The 23,437-nt window shown below is 43.3% G+C and overlaps 2 protein-coding genes across 4 annotated transcripts in view; one reads left to right on the top strand and one right to left on the bottom strand.

Moving 5' to 3' along the window:
* LOC123506058 (protein amalgam-like) overlaps window positions 1-23,437 on the bottom strand; it is a 368,181-nt gene that overhangs the window by 224,388 nt on the left and 120,356 nt on the right. The window contains exon 3 of the mRNA XM_045257904.1: window positions 10,596-10,699. The gene's annotated coding sequence lies outside the window, so the exon portion shown is untranslated. The remainder of the gene's footprint in view (window positions 1-10,595; window positions 10,700-23,437) is intronic.
* The window catches only part of LOC123506057 (protein O-mannosyl-transferase TMTC1-like), a 38,280-nt gene continuing 29,609 nt past the window's right edge, over window positions 14,767-23,437 (top strand). For 2 of the 3 annotated variants that reach the window (XR_006675334.1, XM_045257901.1), the window contains exons 1-2: window positions 14,767-14,894; window positions 17,701-18,630. Coding sequence is in view for 2 of the 3 variants with exons in the window: in XM_045257901.1 (XP_045113836.1) it covers window positions 17,777-18,630 (854 nt within the window). In the remaining variant the exon portion in view is untranslated. Of the gene's footprint in view, window positions 14,895-16,171; window positions 16,276-17,700; window positions 18,631-23,437 lie in introns of those variants that run through there. The other variant, XM_045257902.1, reaches the window with a different exon arrangement.

The raw sequence follows: 23,437 nt of genomic DNA on the forward strand, positions 1-23,437 counted from the left end.
ACCCTGAGCCTTATGGTGTGTTATTGTGTGTGTTTGTGTGTGTGTGTGTGTGTGTGTGTGTGTGTGTGTGTGTGTGTGTGTGTGTGTGTGTGTGTGTGTGTGTGTGTGCGTGTGTGTGTTTCACTGTTTGATCTGCTGCAGTCTCTGACGAGACAGCCAGACGTTACCCTACGGAACGAGCTCAGAGCTCATTATTTCCGATCTTCGGATAGGCCTGAGACCAGGCACACACCACACACCGGGACAACAAGGTCACAACTCGATTTACATCCCGTACCTACTCACTGCTAGGTGAACAGGGGCTACACGTGTGTGTGTATTGAACGCATCCTTCCTGTACTTACTTCACGTTTGACCTGCAACCTCGGCTCTTACCTTTCCCTCTTAACTTCCCTCGCGGAACAAAAGACGCGGAAACAAAACGCAGACAGGTTTCTGGAATCGTTAGGCGTGTTGTCCGGGAAGGCTGCGCTACGATGAGGCACAACAGGAAAAAATACAACAGCGCCTCTCTTAAGCTATTCACTCACATTCACGTGCTTATTTTTAACTCCTCTTGATCATTTGTAGAGATGAATTGGAAAGGCAGAAACGGAGAAGATGAGGAAAATGAATAAAAGAAGAAGGACATAGCTACTCAGTCATCCACCTATTTATTTCTTAACTCCTGCTAATAATTTCTGGAGATGAGACGGAGAGGAAGAAATGATGCAGGTGTAAGAAATAGGAAACGAAAAAAAGCATCTAAATTAAGCAAATGAAGAAGATAAGTAAAAACAAGAAGCGCATAGCCATTCATTCACCCACCTACTTATTTCTTAACTCCTGTTTATAATATCTAGAGACAAGTCAGAAAGGTAGAAATGATACAGATGTAGGAAATAGGAAACGAGAAAACATGAAATGAAACGAATGAAGAATATAAGTAAAAGAAGAAGCGAACAACTACTCAATCATCCACTTACCTATTTCTAAACTACAGTCATTTCCAGAGATGAGTCGGAGAGGAAGAAATGATATAGATATAGGAGATAGGAAACGAAAAAAGACTATCTGTATGGAGCGAAAAGAGCATCCAAACCTTCAAAGAACTTATATACATCTATCATTCATGTACACGTGAATAGAAGACAGATATTATGGAAGTGAGAGGAGAGAAATAGAGAAAGAGAAAAAAAAAAGAGATTAAAAATGACACCTACACACACGTACATGTAAAAAGAGACACGAAATCTTATACGCCTATCATTCATATACTCGTGAATGGAAATAGGTATTATGAACGTGAGATGAGAAAAAGAAATAGAAAAAAAAATGAGGTAGAACAAAGAAGACAAAAATAGAAGGAATGAAAGAGAGGGAGATAAGATATAAAAGCGAGGGTTGATACAGCGTGGCACCATTAGCTCCATCACAGCCCTAAAAGCATAACAGGCAGTGCATATCCACATTTCCGGTATCAACTATGGTCACTTAACTCCAGTTCAGTACAAGGCCACGCTTTGCAATAATTAATGGACACACTATCTATAATTTCACTTCCCATCTACATAAACACATCAAACTTCCAACTATTTGCTTTTTAAAGAATTCTTTTCGGATAGATCAAACCTGGACCCCTGCGAGCGTATACATACATACATACATACACACATACACACATACACACACACACACACACACACACACACACACACACACACACACACACACACACACACACACACACACAGAGAGAGAGAGAGAGAGAGAGAGAGAGAGAGAGAGAGAGAGAGAGAGAGAGAGAGAGAGAGAGAGAGAGAGAGAGAGAGAGAGAGAGAGAGAGAGAGAGACTGACTCATGAATACGGTACGTTGACCTGAGGGGAAGCTTGTAAGAGAGAGAGAGAGAGAGAGAGAGAGAGAGAGAGAGAGAGAGAGAGAGAGAGAGAGAGAGAGAGAGAGAGAGAGAGAGAGAGAGAGAGAGAGAGAGAGAGAGAGAGAGAGAGAGAGAGAGAGAGAGAGAGAGAGAGAGAGAGAGAGAGAGAGAGAGAGAGAGAGAGAGAGAGAGAGCAGATCCTATCAATTATCATCTTCCTCATAATAATAATAATAATAATAATAATAATAATAATAATAATAATAATAATAATAATAATAATAATAATAATAATAATAATAATAATAATAATAATAATAATAATAATAATAATAATAATAATAATAATAATAATAATAATAATAATAATAATAATAATAATAAAGTTTTAGGAAGCGAAGCACGTTAATATAGCATCTCTGTAACCTTTCACTAAACTGGAATAACAAAAATAATAATAGAAATAATAATACAACAAAACAGTAAGATAAATAGTAATAATAATAATAATAATAATAATAATAATAATAATAATAATAATAATAATAATAATAATAATAATAATAATAATAATAATAATAATAATAATAATAATAATAATAATAATAATAAGGAGAAGAAGAAGAAGAAGAGCAAGAAGAATAAAAATAAGAATAAGAATAAGAATAATAAGAAAAAAATATATCAATGAATATATAAACAACGAGAAGACAAACACACTCTCAGTCTCTCTCTCTCTCTCTCTCTCTCTACGGCGTCGAAAACCTTAATACCGCTACTGACATACATAAGAAATAGCCTTCTGTTCTGACGCTCCGGCCTAATTGTGCTGCTGAAATATTTAGAGAGAGAGAGAGAGAGAGAGAGAGAGAGAGAGAGAGAGAGAGAGAGAGAGAGAGAGAGAGAGAGAGAGAGAGAGAGAGAGAGAGAGAGAGAGAGAGAGAGAGAGAGAGAGAGAGAGAGAGAGAGAGAGAGAGAGAGAGAAAAGACACTGAGATATCAAAGTGTGTGCATTAAAGATACCACGTTGCAGGAAGGAGGAGGAGGAGGAGGAGGAGGAGGAGGAGGAGGAGGAGGAAGAGAAGAAGAAGAAGAAGAAGAAGAAGAAGAAGAAGAAGAAGAAGAAGAAGAAGAAGAAGAAGAAGAAGAAGAAGAAGAAGAAGAAGAAGAAGAAGAAGAAGAAGAAGAAGAAGAAGAAAAGAAGAAGAAGAAGAAGAAGAAGAAGAAGAAGAAGAAGATGAAAGCCACTCAGTCATACTTCTGGTTCTGGCAAGATTGCATTGTACTTGTCAGCTTCACATTTCATGAGAGTGCTGAAGAAACTAATAAACACGATACATATTTTCACTTTCTCATATATTCCATTGCATAACTTTACGTCTGGCTGGTTCCTGTCAATCCCCTGTTTACTCCCTGCCCACTCCCTCTGTCAATCAGCATTCCGCTCGACTTGTCTTGGAGTGCGATTGATTGCTGTTTTAACGCTGGAATACTGAAGAAGACACATAAGGGAGACTATCATAAGCTTTACTCCTCCATTAACCCCTTCAGTACCATGACCCGTTTCCATATTCATTCTGGTTACTATTTGGTGATTCTAAACAGCTTCAGGAACTTAAGTGTGGGATTAAAATTGTGAGGACTGTGACCATTAATCTTCTAATGTCCATAGACCCTTCCTAATGTCAATAAAATGGTCTAATCGTACACAAATCTTGTGGTAAAAATGTGTCCTAGTACTGCATGACTGCCCCTTGTCCTTGCTCACTCCTTCTGTTAATCATCCTTCCATTCCTGGACTTGATTGATATTTTAACGATGGAATACTTAAAATAAAGACACATAAAAGGAGATTATCTTAAGCTTCACTCTTGCGTTAATCACATGCCATACTGATATCACGCAAAGACCAGATTGAGACTTCCTTGAACTGATTCCCTTCACGTCAACACACGCAGCGGACTTAGTACCGACAAGAAAGACAAGAAACATTTACAGAAATAAGGAAAGAATAAACCTTACTCTTGCTACATGCAACACTGCCATCACCAACGCACTCTTACACACCCCGTTACACACCAGCACACCAAAGAAAAACATCCTACTTCTCCATAACGCAATTACACCATTAAAAAAAAGCCCAAGAGAGAGAGAGAGAGAGAGAGAGAGAGAGAGAGAGATAATAAGGTTAGCGGGAAGAAGTTTGCGCAAATAAGACTAACAGAAATGAGGTTCTTTGGTTGTAGATAATAATGGGTAAGGATGGACGGAGCAGAGAGAGAGAGAGAGAGAGAGAGAGAGAGAGAGAGAGAGAGAGAGAGAGAGAGAGAGAGAGAGAGAGAGAGAGAGAGAGAGAGAGAGAGAGAGAGATGAAATACTGTACAAACAAAACACACACACACACACACACACACACACACACACACACACACACACACACACACACACACACACACACACACGCACACACACACATCAAATCAGACAAACAAACGAAAGAAAACTTCAGTAAGACGGTGTATAAAGAAAAATAACACAATTCTGGCTTCTATAGAGAGTGTGAGGCTTTCTTTGTCCCTGAATAGACAAGCCAAGTACAACAGAAGACATAACTAAGGTCCCAGTCACCGAAGTTCACTCTACTGTCTTCCACATGATACTTCGAGTGATTGGTGGCCTGAATTCTACAACCTTTCTTGCGATGCGTTCAAGGTATGAGGAACACAATGGTTGGTTCTGCGCCAGTCTTTACCACCGTCTGTGCTTATCATTGGTCCAGTCTCCAGTGGCTCTCAATGCTACGTTTCTCTCCACTTCCATTCTTCATCGTGCGTATATTGCTTCTTTAGTTTGTGTGCCGGGGTATATGAATGACGTAAAGAGACACAGAAAGGGAGAGGAATAGAAATGAATAATCTGGCAATAAAGGCTCAGGCTGAGGCCGCGCTCGGCGAGGAAAGAGTGTAGCGGTGTCCGGAAAAGAAAACACTGAGCCAGGGTAAAAATAATTGAGACAAAGAGGCCTCGAAGGGGAAACCTCATTAGTGGAGGCAAAATACGTAACACAAAAGTCTTGGAGTCTCCATCTGTAGTCTTCCTTCTTAGACACCTGACCTGGGACACTCTTAAAGGGCACCCTACACCTGGACACCGCCACCACCACACACCACACACTATACATTCCTACACTGGGACGTCAAGCACCGCGCTTTGGGATATTACATTCTCCAAATCACATCAAATCACACCCAAAGCTTGCCGCCATAACACGGTTACACAAAATCTTTAAAGAAAAAAAGGAAAAAAAAATGTTAGCTTTCACTTGTTATTTTCCTTCTATGAAAAATCGGAGGCAAGACTAATAGAGCAAATTTACCGCCGCGGGGGAGCACTGCAGGCTTGTGCAGTCTTGGAGCTGCAGGTCGTCTAGTTCGGCCGCTCAAGTGGTGGAAGCGACCTGCCTGACAGGGGGCCGGCAGAGTTCAATTAGTTGATTGGACAGGACTCAGGTGTTGCTTAGTCTGGATTGAGGTCTCGCTGACGCCTAGAAAAGTTGAACCATATACTCTGTTTCTCGTGCAGTGGGGCTAAATTTATGTTAATGCGTGGATAAGAGACCATCACAGGAAACTTTACTGGAGCATCGACCGTGATTAGTGCTTCGGCCGCTCAGCCCCTCCCTTTCATCAAAACAGATCACTATTTCATAAACTATCTATGCTTATATATATATATATATATATATATATATATATATATATATATATATATATATATATATATATATATATATTGTGTACGTGTGTATGTATACACACACACACACACACACACACACACACACACACACACACACACACACACACACACACACACACATTATTATTATTATTATTATTATTACACACACACACACACACACACAAACATACACGTAATTTTAGTAACAAGAACAGTAACAGTAGCACTAGCAGTAGCAGCAGCAACAGCAGTAGCAGCAGCAGCAGCAGCAGCAGCAGCAGTAACATTTATAGTAGAATACAAACAGTGCAGCGCTGCCTCACGTGTCTCCATGGCTAGGCGCGGCGGGGCTGGTTTGCACGGCGATGATTAGTTAGTGTTTTAGCGTCGCCACTCACTCCCTCCATTACTGACATCAAAGCACCGTGTTCATATTGCACCTCTCCATTCGTACATAAACGTAAATGAGATCGAGAAGCGATGCTACACACCAAATGAGTTACGAATCTGTGTATTTTTAATGTGATTGGAAAAATCTAATATTTTCTAATTATGTTTGACCTTTGTTGAAAATGACATAAAACATTCTGCTCGAGAGAGAGAGAGAGAGAGAGAGAGAGAGAGAGAGAGAGAGAGAGAGAGAGAGAGAGAGAGAGAGAGAGAGAGAGAGAGAGAGAGAGAGAGAGAGAGAGAGAGAGAGAGAGAGAGAGAGAGAGAGAGAGAGAGAGAGAGAGAGAGAGAGAGAGAGAGAGAGAGAGAGAGAGAGAGAGAGAGAAGATGCTCTCACGCAACATTTACAAATAGTGTTGCAGATCCGTGACAGCAGAGCGAGTGAGGCGAGGAAGAGGTGACGGAGTGACCAAGTGGCGGCGGAAAGTGGAGGAGGGAGGAGGGCGTGAGGTGGAGGGAGGAGAGGCCCTGCGGTGCTTGGCGTGGATGAAATAGAGCGTCGGAGAGCGGGCGGGTGGGAGGCGCTCTTTCATCAGTCAAAGTAACGACCCACTCCACGAGAAGCACAGGCGAGAATCACACGGGTTATTTATTCGACGACTGTGCCTAACGACTCCCAAGGTGACCCTCTCCGACAGCCTCATATCGCCCTCCCCAGACACCTGACCTGACCACAAACACTCGCCGACGCTTCTCATTCGCTAACACCTCTTGCTGTCCCTCGAGGTGTCGCGTCCCGGGAAATGACAGAATAACAAGAGGAACTTAATGCCTGATCACCACGACCACTCGCCGCCCGCTGATCGAACATAAAAGGAAAAAGAGGTTAGTGGGAAGGAAACCGAAGAGGAAAGAGACATGGAGAGGCTGCGTCCATCTGGGTCTCCATTAGAGTAAAGGAGGGAAAAACGAGGGAGGAGGCCGCCAAGAAAACACTTTGCAATAAACGATGGAGGAATTGAGTGGAGGAAAAAACATAAAAGAAATATAAAAACTGGACCTTGCACGAATAACTGGTAACAGAGTGCGCCATTCCTCAGTGCAATGTTAGTCTCCGCCGCCGCGCCGGGGAAGCAGCCTCGGTGGGAAATTAATTGAGTCTTTACTCGACTTTTCGTGTGGAGACTAGAAAAAAATGCCCACTGCGCACCAGACTTTTACTGATGAAATGCGTGGAAGAAATTGAAAGTGCCGGTAATCATAAAAGCTTTTTTTTTCTTCCTAAGATACAATCATCACCTCTGTCTGTCTGTCTGTCTCTCTCTCTCTCTCTCTCTCTCTCTCTCTCTCTCTCTCTCACACACACACACACACACACACACACACACACACACACACACACACACACACACACACACACACACACACACGAAGATCAATAAAATAACTAATAAATGAAAGAAAAATGAAAGTGTGAGCGCTGAGTCTGGGAACACTTCACTTGCTTCCTGCACACACTTGAGGTTGGTCTGAGCCGCGTCTATCGGGAAGCAATAATTACACGTGTCCCCTTCACTCCTCCTCTTCCTCCCTCCCTTTCTGTATGAATCCAAGAAAAAAAAAATACGATCAATTCAATATGTCATCAGCCAAGAGACCCATCCATTTGTAGCCAGATTTTTTATTTGCATATATATCAAGAGAAACTAATAACCAAAGCCGGAGGAATTGATTACCTCAGAATTCCTTCCCTTGAGTATAACTGGCTGGAGTGTTTGTATTTCTTAAAACTGAAGAGAATTTAACCACTTCGATAGCATGCCTCGTTTTTATATTAATTCTGCTTACTATTTGGTGATTTTCTACAGCTTCAGAGACTTATGTGGGGCGATTAAAATATTGAAGACTGGCCATTAATCTTCTGACCTTCATAGACTCTTCCTAATGTCAATAAAATAGTCTTATCGTATACGCAAACCTCAAAATAAAAATGTGTCCCAGTATTATTGAAGAAATCAGCCTTTCCAATAACATGCCGTGTTTTCATTTTCATTCTTATTTACTATTCGGTGACTTTATACAGCTTCAGAAACTTGTGTAGGGATTAGAATAGCAAAGACTTAGGCCATTAATCTTCTGACCTTCATAGACCCTTCCTAATGTAAACAAAATCGTCCAGTCATACCCAAAACTCATGATAAAAATGCGTCTCAGTACTGAAGGCGTTAATCGTGTGACCTTCATAGACCATTGCTAATGTAAAAAATAAAAAGAAACAACCAATCACACTAAAAACTCATGATAAAATGCTTTCCAGTACTGAAGAGGTAAGAGATACGAGCAAAGGGGACGGACGGAGGAGCTGACAGGCATTTCTACCCGTCACTTGGCTCGGGAGTACTCCGCCGCTCACAGATGTTTGGAATCACCGGGGAGCAGCTGGGAGGGGAAGAGCGACAGCTGGTGTGAGAGATAGCTGTTTGGGGGAGAGAAGATTTGCTGCTAGTTGGTGAGCCGCCTTGTTATTGGCATTATTAGCGTTGTTGTTATTCTTGTCAGTAAGAGGTGGTTACGTGTCTACTGCCTACTAATTGTTGTTGTTATTTCTGGTTTCGTGAGGTGGTTATGTATCTACGTGCTTCTCTTACTTGCTGCTTTCATTGCGGTGGTGCAGTTTGTTTATGTATGTAATCTGCTACTAATGTGCCTCTCTCTCTATTGATCCATTAGTACCCTCGCATCAGAAAGTAGATAAATAAACAAAATAAGCGTTTTCCCATTCTTCAAAGTACAGGGCTCGTATTCTCAAGCATTTCTGCGCTTCATTTCCATAATTTGAAGAGGGTTTGTTTGAATTTACACAAATGTTCAAAGTGTTTTCACGGTCCTAGAGGCGGATTGACAAGATTTCTACAATATTAACTGGAGAAACACTCTTGAAAACCCCGCTAATCATCTCGGTGGCCTTGGAAAATAGTCGTCGTGAGAGAGAAAAGTGTTTCTGAATACGGACCCAGGTTCTCTTCTCGGAACAGCGAACGAAACCTGCGAAGGACAAACTGCCGCTCGGAACAGTTGGCAGCCTTGGACACGAAGCCCTTTCCGCCCCAGCTCCCGCATTTCCAGACGTGGAGGAGAAATTGAATACTAATCAGATTAAAAGTACCATAATATAAGATTACTGTGCGGATGGCGTACGTGTAGTTTCCGAACGCTGGTGGTCGTGTGCTGTGCTCCTTTCTAACCACGTACTCACCCATTAACTCGCTAGAACCTTTGTTACCAGCGCCCCGCCACCTCCCGACACTCTTTTGTTACTTGATTCGATTACACACGACGGAAACAGTGATGGGGACGAGAAGCGGGACGAAAACGAGGAGAGGAGGAGGAGGAGGAGGAGGAGGAGGAAGCATCTTGAAGTAACTTTGGAATGGCGTACTCATTTTTCTCCGAGTGAGCCGTAATGAATCAAGGCGTCAGTTGGAGGTTCTATCCTGTTCCTGTCCCTTACATTATACGCCGGGGGATGTCAAGTGACCAGAAGTTCATTAAAGTGTCGGTAAAGTTTCGGGAAACCATAATTTGTCCGTGATCCTCCTGATAAGCACTTTATGACGACGTAAACACAATTCAAACTTCTCACGAAAAATCTCTCGCGGTATGAATTAATCAGCGGGGACTTCATCTAACAAGCTGCCACGGACAGGGCCATCCGCGGGGCCTTCCCTTGCATAATATGAAGAGTATTAAGAATCTACCCATACCATTATTCAAGGCCACTTTTATACGGTGATTTAAAGTCTATTCCTGCACTAGAGTCTACTTCTATCCTAATTAAAAGAAAGACAATTTTCAACGCCATTTTCTTGTTCAATGTGAAGGATCTGAAGCCCTTCTCTTGTGTAATGTGAAGGATCTTAAGAGTCTACCCATACCATTACTTAAGTTCACTTCCATACGGTGATCTAAAGTATATTTCTGCACTACAGAGTCTATTTCTATCCTGATTCAGAGAGGGACAATTCTCAACACCCTTTTCTTGTACAATGTGAAGGATCTTGAGAGACTGTCCATATAACATAAGTCCTTTTTTACGGTGTTTCAGTCTATTCCTACACAAAACTCTACTACTATTCTAATCTAAAGAGTCTTCTCCTTACACGCTGATTTAAAAGTCTATTCCTACTATTCTTATCCAAGTAACCTATTTCCCTCATCTCAAAGGTCCTGTCACTCTTTGGTCCGTATTAAAAAACGCTCTGCTCTCACCACGACTATTTCCAAAGGCCATAGAGATGATTAGTGGAGTTTTTAAGAGTGTTTCACCAGTAATTAATGTAGAAATCTTGTCAATCTGCCTCTAGAACCATAAAAAAAACACCTTTATAAACTCGTGTAAATGTAAGTAAAGCCTTTATGAAATAGTGGAGGTGAAGTACAGAAGTAAAAAACGTCTCCTGCTTCTATTACAATCAAACCAGTCTAGTGTACTCTTTCTTCCCGCAGAGACACGTTTCCAATTTTTCCTCTCCCTCTTATCAAGAAGGCTGCGCTGGCTTATTCACTATCTACCAAAACAAATTAGGTCCATATTTTCTTTCACTTACCACAGTTAGCTCCAGCGTATGTCACCCCAGGGACTCATTCATCCACGACTGCTGGAGGCGAGGACGGCTGAGTGATGTGTCTGGTGCCGCCTCAACGTCCAGACCTGAAGGGAAAGTGAAGTGGGCAGGATATACAAAGGTCAGCTACAGAATTGCCTTAAAATAGTGCAGGAAAAATAAATACCTAGAGAGAGAGAGAGAGAGAGAGAGAGAGAGAGAGAGAGAGAGAGAGAGAGAGAGAGAGAGAGAGAGAGAGAGAGAGAGAGAGAGAGAGAGAGAGAGAGAGAGAGAGAGAGAGAGAGAGAGAGAGAGAGAGAGAGAGAGAGAGAGAGAGGTTGTTCAGTCATTTTCTCCTTCCTCTGGTTGAGTGCACTTCGTCATTCATCTCCCCTATCCATATAGCTTCATTTTTATCTATATCTGTTACTACACTCGTCTCGTCTCCACTACTCTCTCTCTCTCTCTCTCTCTCTCTCTCTCTCTCTCTCACACACACACACACACACACACATTCATGATAACAAGCTACAACTCTCATGTTATGTTCAAGAGACCGTCATAACTACTCCACGAAATGTCCCCGTAACGTTTGCTGCGCGCTCTCCCTCTGCCTCTCTCTCTCTCTCTCTCTCTCTCTCATGTGTGTGTGTGTGTGTGTGTGTGTGTGTGTGTGTGTGTGTGTGTGTGTGTGTGTGTGTGTGTTTGTGTGTGACAGGGACAGACAGATAGACAGACAGCGAGGATGTTGTTCGGTGAAATACATCAGCGGCTGACAGTTGCGATGAGTGACAGGTGTTTCAGCAGTTAATTACGTGTCTCACCTGCCTCAGCAAGGAGATGGGTATTAGCTCCTTTGCTCTGGCTACCGTTCCGTCAGCTCACTGTGCTTGTCAATACACCGCTACATTAGTATGGACTGTATAGGGAAATGACATAAGTATCTGATAAGGAATGCACGTCACGAGTTTTTTGTATGTCCTTGCTATTATCACCGTCAGCCTTTGTGATTCCACCGCATGGCAAAAAGTGTCTCATAATCTTCATTAGTCTGGCTTATATCTGAGGGTCGAAAATCCACTTCAAGCCACAGCACAGCAAACTAGGTTAATATGCTCTGTCTGTCTGTCTGTCTGTCTGTCTCTCTCTCTCTCTCTGGTATATATTTCTCTCACACATGATTCTGCCAGACCTGGAACCGTTTTGCTTCAGGTCACTCCTCTCCTCTCCTCTCCTCGCCCTGCCTCTCGTTGCCTCCCTTTCACTCCCTCTCACTCGCTTCCCTTGTTGTGCACTGCGGCTCTTCACCTCTCCACCGACCCTTGATTGGGCAGGATGGCGGCGTGTGTGTGTGTGTGTGTGTGTGTGTGTGTGTGTGTGTGTGTGTGTGTGTGTGTGTGTGTGTGTGTGTGTGTGTGTGTGTGTGTGTGTGTGTGTGTGTGTGTGTGTGTGTGAGGATGATGAGAGTTAGAGCGATATGTTTGCTGTTTTTTTTTTGTTCCCTTCCTCAAGAGTATGTTTAATTTTCCGTTTGTTTTCTCCTGTCGTCTGATTCTGTCTCTTTTCTGTCTGGGATGAAAAAAAAATTGTAAGTTATCTACGATATTCATGACTGAAATTCCTTTAAATCGCTAGAAAATGTCAATATGTGAAGGGCGTAACACTTATAACTATTATCAATCCAACTACTACTACAACAATTACTACTACTACTACTACTACTACTACTACTACTACTACTACTACTACTACTACTACTACTGCTACAACAACTACTACCACAACAACAACTGCTATTACTAATACTACTTCTATTACTACTACTACTACTACTACTACTACTACTACAACTGCTAAATATGTTAATATATGAAGGACTTAGCATTTATCTACTACTATACCAACTACTACTACTACTACTACTACTACTGCTACTACACCAACTACTACTGCTACTACTACTACTACTACTACTACTACTACTACTACTACTACAAGAACTACTTAATACTTCTCATGGACTAAGCTGCCTTCCTTAAGCCTTCCTTCTTTGCATAACAGTAAAGGGAAGCCGCTGATGCAAAAAGCCGCAACTGTAACTAATTATTCTACATCATGAAGCACCGCCGATGTAACAATTGGTGTGTGTCGTGTTGTGATGCAAGGGGCTCCACTCGCTTGTTGCTCTCCACTGTGCTGCCTTGTCTTCGTCTATGATGCAAAAAAGCGGTGGTGGTGGTGGCAAGAATAATAGCAACATGGTCAGATAATCCTTCCCCAAATATTTCCCATAATAATTTTTAAGCTATTTAAATCGAATGTTTGTCTCGCGTCTATCAACTCTAAGGTGATCTCTAGGTTCAAAACATATTGTAGCTTATTGATGATATAATTAATTTCATGTGAATAATACGTGTTTTCTGTTGATCATCATATTTATTACAACGATAGCTCAAAATGTGATAACCAAGCATTCCTCCGGGACACCATGCACACTGAAACCCAGGAACCAGTGTAGACAGACTTTTTTTTTATGGTTAATTCCTTTATGATGGAGCAGCGCACCCTCCCGTCACCATGCAGGACGAGGCTGACTCGCAGAATACAGGAATAACACGTCAACTAACTACATAACACTCGCTGCACGTCAATCGCTAGGCACAGAGCAGTTTACGAGTACAGTTACAGAAGCCTTCTTTGTGATTACTCAGGGCTTTGTATATGAAATCACAGCGGCTCTTCCAATTACCATGGTAAGTGGCTTAAAACGGAAGCTTTCTTGCATTTGTAAAGCCGTTTTAGGCGATGATCATGACGCCAGCACCACCTTCACTTGTCACGCGTCTTTAATTAGGATAAATAAATCACAGAGCTCCAGGGAAATACTATGTGGTTATGTGAAAGTTGTGTTGCGTTGCTTTAACTTTTTCAAAACTGGGACACATTTCTAGCTTGAGATTTGTGTACGGTTAGACCATTTCATTGACATTAGGAGGGGTCTATGGAGGTCAGAAGATTAATGGCCAGAGTCTTCACTATCTTAATCCCCAATATGAATTTCTGAAGCTGTATCAAATAAATAAGCAGAATAAATATGGAAACGCGTAATGGTATTGAAGGGGTTAAACATTCTTATTTCTCTCTCTCTCTCTCTCTCTCTCTCTCTCTCTCTCTCTCTCTCTCTCGCTACTGAGACGCCTGCTTACTCTCACGGCCATTCAATCATACAGGTGCTCCAGGAATCAGTCAACACAGCAGTCAGTTTCCCACGAGTCTTCCCTCACGCAGCAGCCCCACCTAGTGATACGCATGTGAAGACTTTCTTCATATTTCCCTTTACCACACACTGCTGTTAGAAAATATGTGCCTGCCATCAGCCAAGTTCATTGACTTTTAACAGGGAATAAACTGGCTTGACACTTGCCTTGGCCGAGGATATAAGGATGAAGGTGTTAAGCCACTGGTGAGGCAGGTGACTCCCCTACCCCTTCGTTGTGCTTCCAGGCTTATAAGTTGCTTCTCAGTTTCATGCCACACCCCTTATTGCCCTCGTCAGCGACATGCATCACCTCTCAGGATTACCGTCTTCACAAGTTTGGCCCTGACCAGACCATTTCGTCCTCCACAAGTAATACAGCCACTCACTCCGGCCAAACTCCACCCAAGTACTTGATGTCCTCACTCCCCTCCACTCTGCCTCACTGCGCCTCTCATGTCTGCTCCTCTCGTCCTACACGGTGTCTCTTCTCCAGTGCCTCTATTTGTTTGGCCCTCAAAACTTACATTAAATATATTTCTTTTACATTTATATTTCTAAGCTGATTTTCTTAAACTCTTTAAGATTAAGTTTTGACAAATTACATCCAAATTAACCATGACAGTGAAGTTGTTGCTGATCATTCGTCAACAGAGATTTACATAAGGATTTTTCTCACAAATGTGAGGTGAAAGAACTTTGAAAATGGTGCTACTTATTTGGAAGTCCTATAAATATGTTTCTGGAGGCTAGATAATTATGAAGTTTTTTCCGATGACTTCCCACAGCGGCGGCACCTGCTGTCAAAATTTATGGTCTTATATAAAGACCAGAAAGGTAATGGCATTCCTAATAAGCAACTCCTGCCAGCCTATATAAAGAGGGCCGTTGGTGGCGAGCGTCAGTCAGCGCATTCAGCGGCGCGGAGGCTGTGGGGCGGGTCAGTGACTTGTCTGGCAGGTGCGTGTGGCAGCTTCCCACGGCAGCGTCACGCCGCGTCACTCACACCGGGAATTACTCGCTGGCCTGCTTGGTTACACGCAACAGTAAGATAGATGTTAAATGCAACTTTAAGATGAAGATGTCTTGAGTTAAACAATTATTACATTTGTTCGGGAGGGTTTGTCCTTCCTGGGGTTGTTAGCACAGCATTAGACACTTCCCCATATTCAGTCCTCGTTGCCTATAGGGACACACTGGATGCCACCTTAACACACAGCCAACAGAGACTGTTCATGGAAGTAACGGTATGTTCATATGTTGGTGTTTGACGGTGGCCTCGGTATTGTCTCTCTCTTCTACCAACGTAACTCTGTGACTGTTGGTAAAGATTTTTTTTTACGTGTTTTTAGTGACTAAAGGTTTTCCTGGATTTCTAACACGTTACGATTAATAAACACGAGGAAGACTATGTTACTGACTCACTAAAATTCCTCTCTCTCTTTCTCTCTCTCTCTCTCTCTCTCTCTCTCTCTCTCTCTCTCTCTCTCTCTCTCTGTCTCATACATGAAGAAGAGTGTGTTACTGTCTCATTAAAATCTCTCCTTTCTCTCTCTCTCTCTATCTCTCTCTCTCTCTCTCTCTCTCTCTCTCTCTCTCTCTCTCTCTCTCTCTCTCTCTCTCTCTCTCTCTCTCTATATATATATAAATAAATATATATATATATATATATATATATATATATATATTTCTTTTTTTTTATGCAGGAGAGGTCAGCCAAGGATAACAAAATATCTAAAAAAGGCCCTCTTTAATGTTGGTTCTCTAAAAGATAAGTAAAGTGCTATCCAAAATTAGGAGCAAATGTCTTGATACTTCCTCTTAAAGAATATATATATATATATATATATATATATATATATATATATATATATATATATATATATATATATATATATATATATATATATATATATATATATATATATATATATATATATATATATATATATATATATATATATATATATATATATAACCTGATAAGTTCACTAGATTGCGTCGTTCATCCATGTGTGTGTGTGTGTGTGTGTGTGTGTGTGTGTGTGTGTGTGTGTGTGTGTGTGTGTGTGTGTGTGTGTGTGTGTGTGTGTGTGTGTGTGTGCACGCGCGTGTATGTATATATGCATGTGTGTGTGTGTGTGTGTGCACCCGCGTGTATGTATGTGTGTGTGTGTGTGTGTGTGTGTGTGTGTGTGTGTGTGTGTGTGTGTGTGTGTGTGTGTGTGTGTGTGTGTGTGTGTGTGTGTGTGTGTGTGTGTGTGTGTGTGTGTGCGAGCTCGTCAGCTGATATCAGGTGGGGATAAAGAGAGGCGGCTCAGAGCGGGGCGACTCAGTCTGCCTGAGAGGCTTGGAGCAAGAAGGTGTGTGTCCACAGTGTTCCCGCGTCGACAGACCCGCTCCCCTGCACGATACGGGAGACAGCGGGTCAGTTTGTGTTTCCCTCAGCCACTGTCTCACACACACCACACCTTCCCTGTGCCTTCCTCGTGTGGCAAGCGGCGCTGTACATAACAACACATGAAACGTAATGACATAAAACAATTTTACATCCTCAAAACCCGTAATGGGACCGGCTTTTCTGTCTGTAGACCACCGCATATTACAACTCAGTGACGTAAAGTTCACCGATAAGTTTTCCTCTGAGAGTCGATCTCTTTGAAGTGTTGGGCAAAATGGACTGAACATCACCAGCGCTGCCTTTCCTGTCTGCGAGAGTGTTTGTGTCTGTCGGGTGTCGCTCGGATGGACCATTAATTTCCTCAGTATCATTAGCGGAGGCCTATGCAGGATTCACCCTTTACTTCCTTTATTTATTTGTCCTTTGCGTAAAGTGAGTAATGGAAGCTTGTGCACGTGATGTCTTTCTCTCTCGCTTCCCTTCCTCTGTGTGTATGTGTGTGTGTGTGTGTGTGTGTGTGTGTGTGTGTGTGTGTGTGTGTGTGTGTGCAGGTGAGTTGCTTTCAGGTGCACATCTTTACGCTGATCCTTAATAGCTCCAGAACAAATAGCGGGCAGTTAGACAAATAGAATAAAGAGAAGCAATTTCCTCCTTCTGAAAATTGAAGTACGAAGAGAAAAACATACTACAGTTAACAACAACAACAACTACTACTACTACTACTGCTGCAATTAAAACATCAGTAACGTTAGGGAACAATAAGGTACTTTAGTGTTGGCCTCTCGTGCCTGAAGGTCAAAATTTCAGTCTTGTTGCTACAGATGAAACGTAAATCTTTTGTTCCATTAAGAATAAAAATGATGATATTAAGTCTTTATTGAGGGATACTGAGGACATCCATTGTTGTTGTTGTTGTTGTTGTTGTCTGGCACGTCGCGAGGGATGACAGCTTTTATTCTGAATGGATTTAGGGAGACTCAAACTCAAACTCTAGACTCGATCGTCCATTTCTGAAAGTTTATCTTCGACATATAATTTATATCTGCCAATCAACCTTAACTTCCCTCTGACAAGTTATGTAAGAGAGAGAGAGAGAGAGCCACTCACGCTGGCCGGCACGGAGCACGTCCCGACACGCGCACACACGACATGGACGTTTTACTTCGTCTATCGGAAATCTGTCAAAGTAATGGCACCATTTTTCCTTTTTTTCTTGCCGCCTTCTTGCCACGACAGCTTCCAGTGTAGTGTGCCTCACCATGTTTTAGTAAAGGAATGTAAAGTGAACTATTTGGTACGTTTTAAAGTAATTTGAACTTTTTCCTTTCAAACTCAAGATTATTTTAAGCATTTCTTGGAGTAAATATAAAAGACAAGTAAGAATTATAATTACTTTTCAACAAGTGCAGCCTTTTCCCTCAAGCCTTCATGTGTTTTTTTGTTCGTGGCAGGTCTCTGGTCGGTGGTCGCTAGTGTTGGCTGCAGATGAGGCGCGTCACCTGTGTTGCAGCAGACCACACATGAGTGATGGACAAACAGGATGAGGTCCGTCCCCACGGCGTCCCGCGACGTGAAACTCAAGTGAGAAAAGACGTTCGTCCCGCCGCAGCGTCTTCCCCCTACTCCAAGGCTCCTTCCTCCCCTCACTCCCCTACCACGCCCCTTCCCGGCCCCCCTGACCACGTCACGTTCCCTCCACACGTCCGCACCTCCACCTCGTCCCCCAGTAAATCCCCGCACCAGAGCCAATCAGCGCTCACAGACAAGTTCTGGTCTTGCATCCGCCTCCAGCCGTGTGCCCTCAGTCACGTTCCCTCCCCGCACAAACTATCCGCCAAGGCACAAGATAATGAGGACCTTTCATCGAGTAACCAAAGGATTGGAGCCACGTTTTCAGTGACTGGGGCGAGGTGCGGCAAGGAGGTGGGTCGCGGGGGTGTGGTGATGGGCAAGCAATGGCCACCCACGGCTAGACCAAGGACCAGACGGGCCGGAGGTTGTAGTGGTAGTGGTAGTGGCGGTAGTGGTGGTGGTGGTGGTGGTAGTGGTAGTAGTGGAAGTGGCGGCAGTGTGTGTTCTGGTACCTCCAATAAGCATCATCACTCCGGAAGGAACTTTGGAAGTCCGTCATGGCACAAGATCTTGAGTTCCCCGACACCCACCCATGTCTACTTCCTGCTGGCGGTGGCGTCCGTGTCAGTGTATGTGAACGGCCTGACGGGGGAGTACGTGCACGACGACCTCAGCGCCGTGCTCAGGAATCCGGACGTGCAGGGTACAAGGCCGCTGTGGCAACTATTTCTCAACGATTTCTGGGGAAAACCAATGAAGGATCCCGCCTCCCACAAGTCCTACAGGCCCCTCACCATCCTTTCTTTCAGGTAGGTCTCACTCTCTCTTTCTGACATTGTTAATTTGTTCTTTCTTTCCTTAAGCCACGACAGACATGTGGCGGCTGTCAGCTGCTCACCACTCACCTCCTCCTCCAGGGTTCCAGTCATGGCCGGAATGCACAAAGTATCTTATGGATAACTTCTCTCTTGACCAGAAGTTCATAACGAAACTATTAGGGAACTTCCAAAAGTATATGTATGTACTAATTTGGTCGATGTAAGGTATAGGCCAGTGGCGAGAGGGGTGACACGACTCCCGTCTACACCTGCCAAAGGGAGTGTTCGCTTCACTTTCCCTTTTACTTGATTGATAAGCAATAAATCCTCCAACGAAAGAATAAAACGCACGTTATTTTCACTATATTGTTCTTTCATGCAAGAATAACAAAAAAACAACAACAACAACTGAGTTGCTTACTTCATTTCCGCAACTTGTGTTTACATTCTCTACTCTTGGTGAAGACGTGGAACACGCCACTCCTGTCCCGCGGCCACAAAGCCACCCGCGGCCGCCCATCAAAATTCCTCACCAGCCACGAGCCTAAAATGTGTTTCAGGACCTTTTTAGAACGCAGGTCACTCCATCCTCTCGCCAGGATCCCACACCCTCTCACAAACACGTCTCACTGCTACACCCTCAACACTCGCCCCGCCACACGTCCACTCCGACACACACGTTCGCTGCGCCTGCTACAATTCCACCGCCACTCACTCACATAAGTGTCGTGAGACCTCACTAATTTTCCACCTACTCTTAACAGCCGTCCACGTACACAACTATGCCTCGCCTGAACCCCTCCCGCCTCAGCCTCCCATCCCATCAGCCCTCTCCACTCCACACTCACTTGCCACTTCAGCCCACTCAGCGCCACTTTAAGCCACACACTCACACCTTCAAAAGAGAAAAATTGCCCGGGAAATTCAGTTCCGTTTTTTGCAAACTTTCGTGAGAATAACTAAATAAGATCCGGCCTTATACAGCAGCGCTCGTGTCGGGAAGGAGAGCGAGTGTTCCCTGCTGAATACATGAAGAGTCGAGCCTCCGCCGGCGCCACATCAGTTGAGTTCCGGACGGGAATCGAGGAGCGGAGTGGTTCGTAACAGGCTCTGGTGAGAAACCTTTTTTGGTGTTGGAGTAAAGCGCGTTTCTGAAGCCGTAATGGGTCAAAATGAGACAGATGCAGCACTACGGTTATTTCCAGTGAGAGAGAGAGAGAGAGAGAGAGAGAGAGAGAGAGAGAGAGAGAGAGATGTGTGTGTGTGTGTGTGTGTGTGTGTGTGTGTGTGTGTGTGTGTGTGTGTGTGTGTGTGTGTGTACGATGGCAAGTGAGCTCTAGATATCCCCACGTGGACTGCCAATCATGTTCTGGACCACGGCGCTCATCAGGCGGACACCGAGGCTCCCAATCATCAAGGGACAAAGAAAACAACAAAGAAACGTGAGCCTTGATTCCCTGAAAGACCATCGCCCTTCTCGCTCACCTTTCCTCTTTTTCTTATACAATTTCTTTTTCCAGCCTCCTATTTCTCTTCTTTCGCTTCTTACGTTTACTTCTCGTCCTCGTCCTTTCTCCCAGCTTTACACTCCCTCTCTCTCCTGGTATCACTAATGCACGTACCATGAAGAGCCACCCCAACCTGCAGCATCCAAACTTCATCTCATTTACAAATCAAGAGACTGTTCCCCACCCAGCTACACCCAAGGAAAGAATAACATTACAAGGCAGGAACAGGGACGGTGGAGTGAGGGTAGAGTAGGGTAAGCAGGCGTTCTGTGCTCCTACTTACGGTGATAAAACTGTACATTACAACGGCGACTAATCTACACGTTCCTGTTTCCGTTTCCAGCGAGTCTCTTACAAGGGAGAGGTAAATATGTTTCGTCCAACGTTGAAGGTGAAGGAGATGAATTGTTAGTTCAGTCCCTCAGAGGACGATGTGGAGGAGTAAAGAGAGAGAGAGAGAGAGAGAGAGAGAGAGAGAGAGAGAGAGAGAGAGAGAGAGAGAGAGAGAGAGAGAGAGAGAGAGAGAGAGAGAGAGAGAGTAGCTGAAGGGCACGGGAGCAAAATAAAAGATCAATCCTATATTTGTAGAAACATATTTCGTAGGTTTTCTTACGATTCTCTTTATCTTCGTCGTACACATACACACACACACACACACACACACACACACACACACACACACACACACACACACACACACACACACACACACACACACACACACACACACACACACACACACACACATCACGGGTCATTAGAAACGCTTCATTAAGTAACTCTCCTGTGTGTGTGTGTGTGTGTGTGTGTGTGTGTGTGTGTGTGTGTGTGTGTGTGTGTGTGTGTGTGTGTGTGTGTGTGTGTGTGTGTGTGTGTGTGTGTGTGTGTGTGTGTGTGTGTTTTGTTACATTTATATTTTACACACAAACATACACGCAGATATATATATATATATATATATATATATATATATATATATATATATATATATATATATATATATATATATATATAGAGAGAGAGAGAGAGAGAGAGAGAGAGAGAGAGAGAGAGAGAGAGAGAGAGAGAGAGAGAGAGAGAGAGAGAGAGAGAGAGAGAGAGAGAGAGACTTTACTTAGATGGAGGAAGAGGAGGAGGAGGAGTAGGAGGAGGAGGAGCTGGTCTCAATTGGAGTGACTGGGAGTAAATTGACAGTCAAATGGAGATAGACAGGAAACGCCGCTGGTGCTGCTACTGCATCTTCTTCCTCTTCAATCTCCTCTTACTTGTCTTTCTTTTTTCAGCCTTTTTTCTTTCTCCTTTATCCATCCCAGCTTCCTTCTCACTGTTCAAAGCACCTCCCTTTTTCATCCTGTGTCGTATTGTTCATTAGTTAATTATTGTGTGTTTTTCGTATTCGTCTTTATTATTTCTAGCCCTTTTTCCTCTCAGCATTAAATTTTCCATGGTCTTCTTCTCCCCTCCTTTCTTTTCTCCTACTTACATTCTTTTACCCTACCAAGAGTATTATCATTTAGTTTCTACATATTTCTCCTCCTCCTCCTCCTTCTCCTCCTCCTACTCTTCTTTTACTTTTCTTCCTCCTCTTACTCCTTTTTGCCTATTGTATTTATTTGTCTTCGCTCCACACGCCTGTTTTTATTTTCTTCCTATTCTTTTCCTTGGTGTGCGTGGTTGTCACCGCTCAGAGTTTGCTTCACGCTGTTACTACACGCCCCGAGGCAGAAGCTCTCAGTTCTCCTCGCTTCTAACCTTCCGTCCTCCGTTGAAGCTTTAACTCCCACAAGAGATTACTGCTGACAGATTCCAATTTATTGTTGGAGGAGAAAGTAGTGATAGAATGGAACTGAACTGTCCTTCGTGAATTAAGATATTCTGAGCATACTGAGAAAGTTACAGGAGAATCATTCTCTTTTCCAATAACGTGGAGTATCACGCTCTATATGAATACTGACATGTAGGTTTGTGTGTGATGCTTTTCTTGGAACTTAACCCAAAACTTTCTCTGCCTCACGAGGTAATTCACGCAGCTTCCCGTACACATTCCTCATGTAAAACGCTTCAGGCCTGCGGAGTAATCCCAGCGACACACCCTCACCGCACGCCAGTCACGAGAGTTGTAAAGATAGATTTTCTCCAGCCTACCCTTTGCATTTTCTTTTCCTGTGAGCGTCCTGTGAGTTTGTCTCGCACTCACTCTCTTTGTTTTGTGCGTGTGTGTGTGTGTGTGTGTGTGTGTGTGTGTGTGTGTGTGTGTGTGTGTGTGTGTGTGTGTGAATCTGCGTCTTCAGGACAGTCTACCTGTTTGCCTGTTTACGTGTTTGTTCCACTTCTTGATGTTCGGCAGTAACCCGCGCTACAGGTAAAAGCCCTACTGAATATGCATGAATGAGGGAGGATGTGTGTGTGTGTGTGTGTGTGTGTGTGTGTGTGTGTGTGTGTGTGTGTGTGTGTGTGTGTGTGTGTGTGTGGCTGAGTATGTGGTTGTGAACAGTCACAGATGGCGTGGCACGAGCAAGGCCGCCGCCGCCACACCAGCTGCATCTGCCTTGCCTCGCCCATCCTTCATTCAGGTTTTAAAGAAAAGAAACACTGAATTACAAAGCTTGATTTGAAACACAAGCGCCACACGCCGCTGCACACATGTACACACGTCACGCTGCATACATGTATGTACACACACACGTCACACCTTGTCATGCTTTGCCACATTCCCACACACTTTACCATTCTCAGTAGCTCTTTGGACAGCTAAGCACAGCTATTTTGTTGTGTTCTCCTTCCGGGAACACATCACTGGCGCGATAACAGACACACTGTCCCACTCACGTACAACACTCCGGACTGAACTTTTCATTCAAAGTTGCACGTGTTGATACAAATTTCATAAGTAATGCGCTGCAAAGTGCGGTGAGGAGTGTTGCTTCACCTCCACCGCAGCAGACACTTTGTCCAACACTGAGAAGAAAACAATTTGACGCCAAAAAAAAAAAAAAAAAACTAATACAACCTTTTCCAAAAACGCACAAGTTTGTTGATATAATGCTAGTGATTATTTCTCTCTGTGTTTTCGGACAAAACTATGCATGATAACCTTATCAGAACATTATATACTCATATACAAAATTAATTAAATGCTTATCGTGGATATTACATATGCTTTTTTACAAGATCTTTTACAAAGTCAGTGCTGTCATACCTTTTTATCTCTGTCAAATACATGAATAATTTCCGAATTAATTACAAATTATGATGACTACAGAGCAGCTGTTATGCAGCGAGGCTCCTGC

Source organism: Portunus trituberculatus, chromosome 19 (assembly GCF_017591435.1).
Source record: "Portunus trituberculatus isolate SZX2019 chromosome 19, ASM1759143v1, whole genome shotgun sequence".
Taxonomy (NCBI): Eukaryota; Metazoa; Arthropoda; class Malacostraca; order Decapoda; family Portunidae; genus Portunus; species Portunus trituberculatus.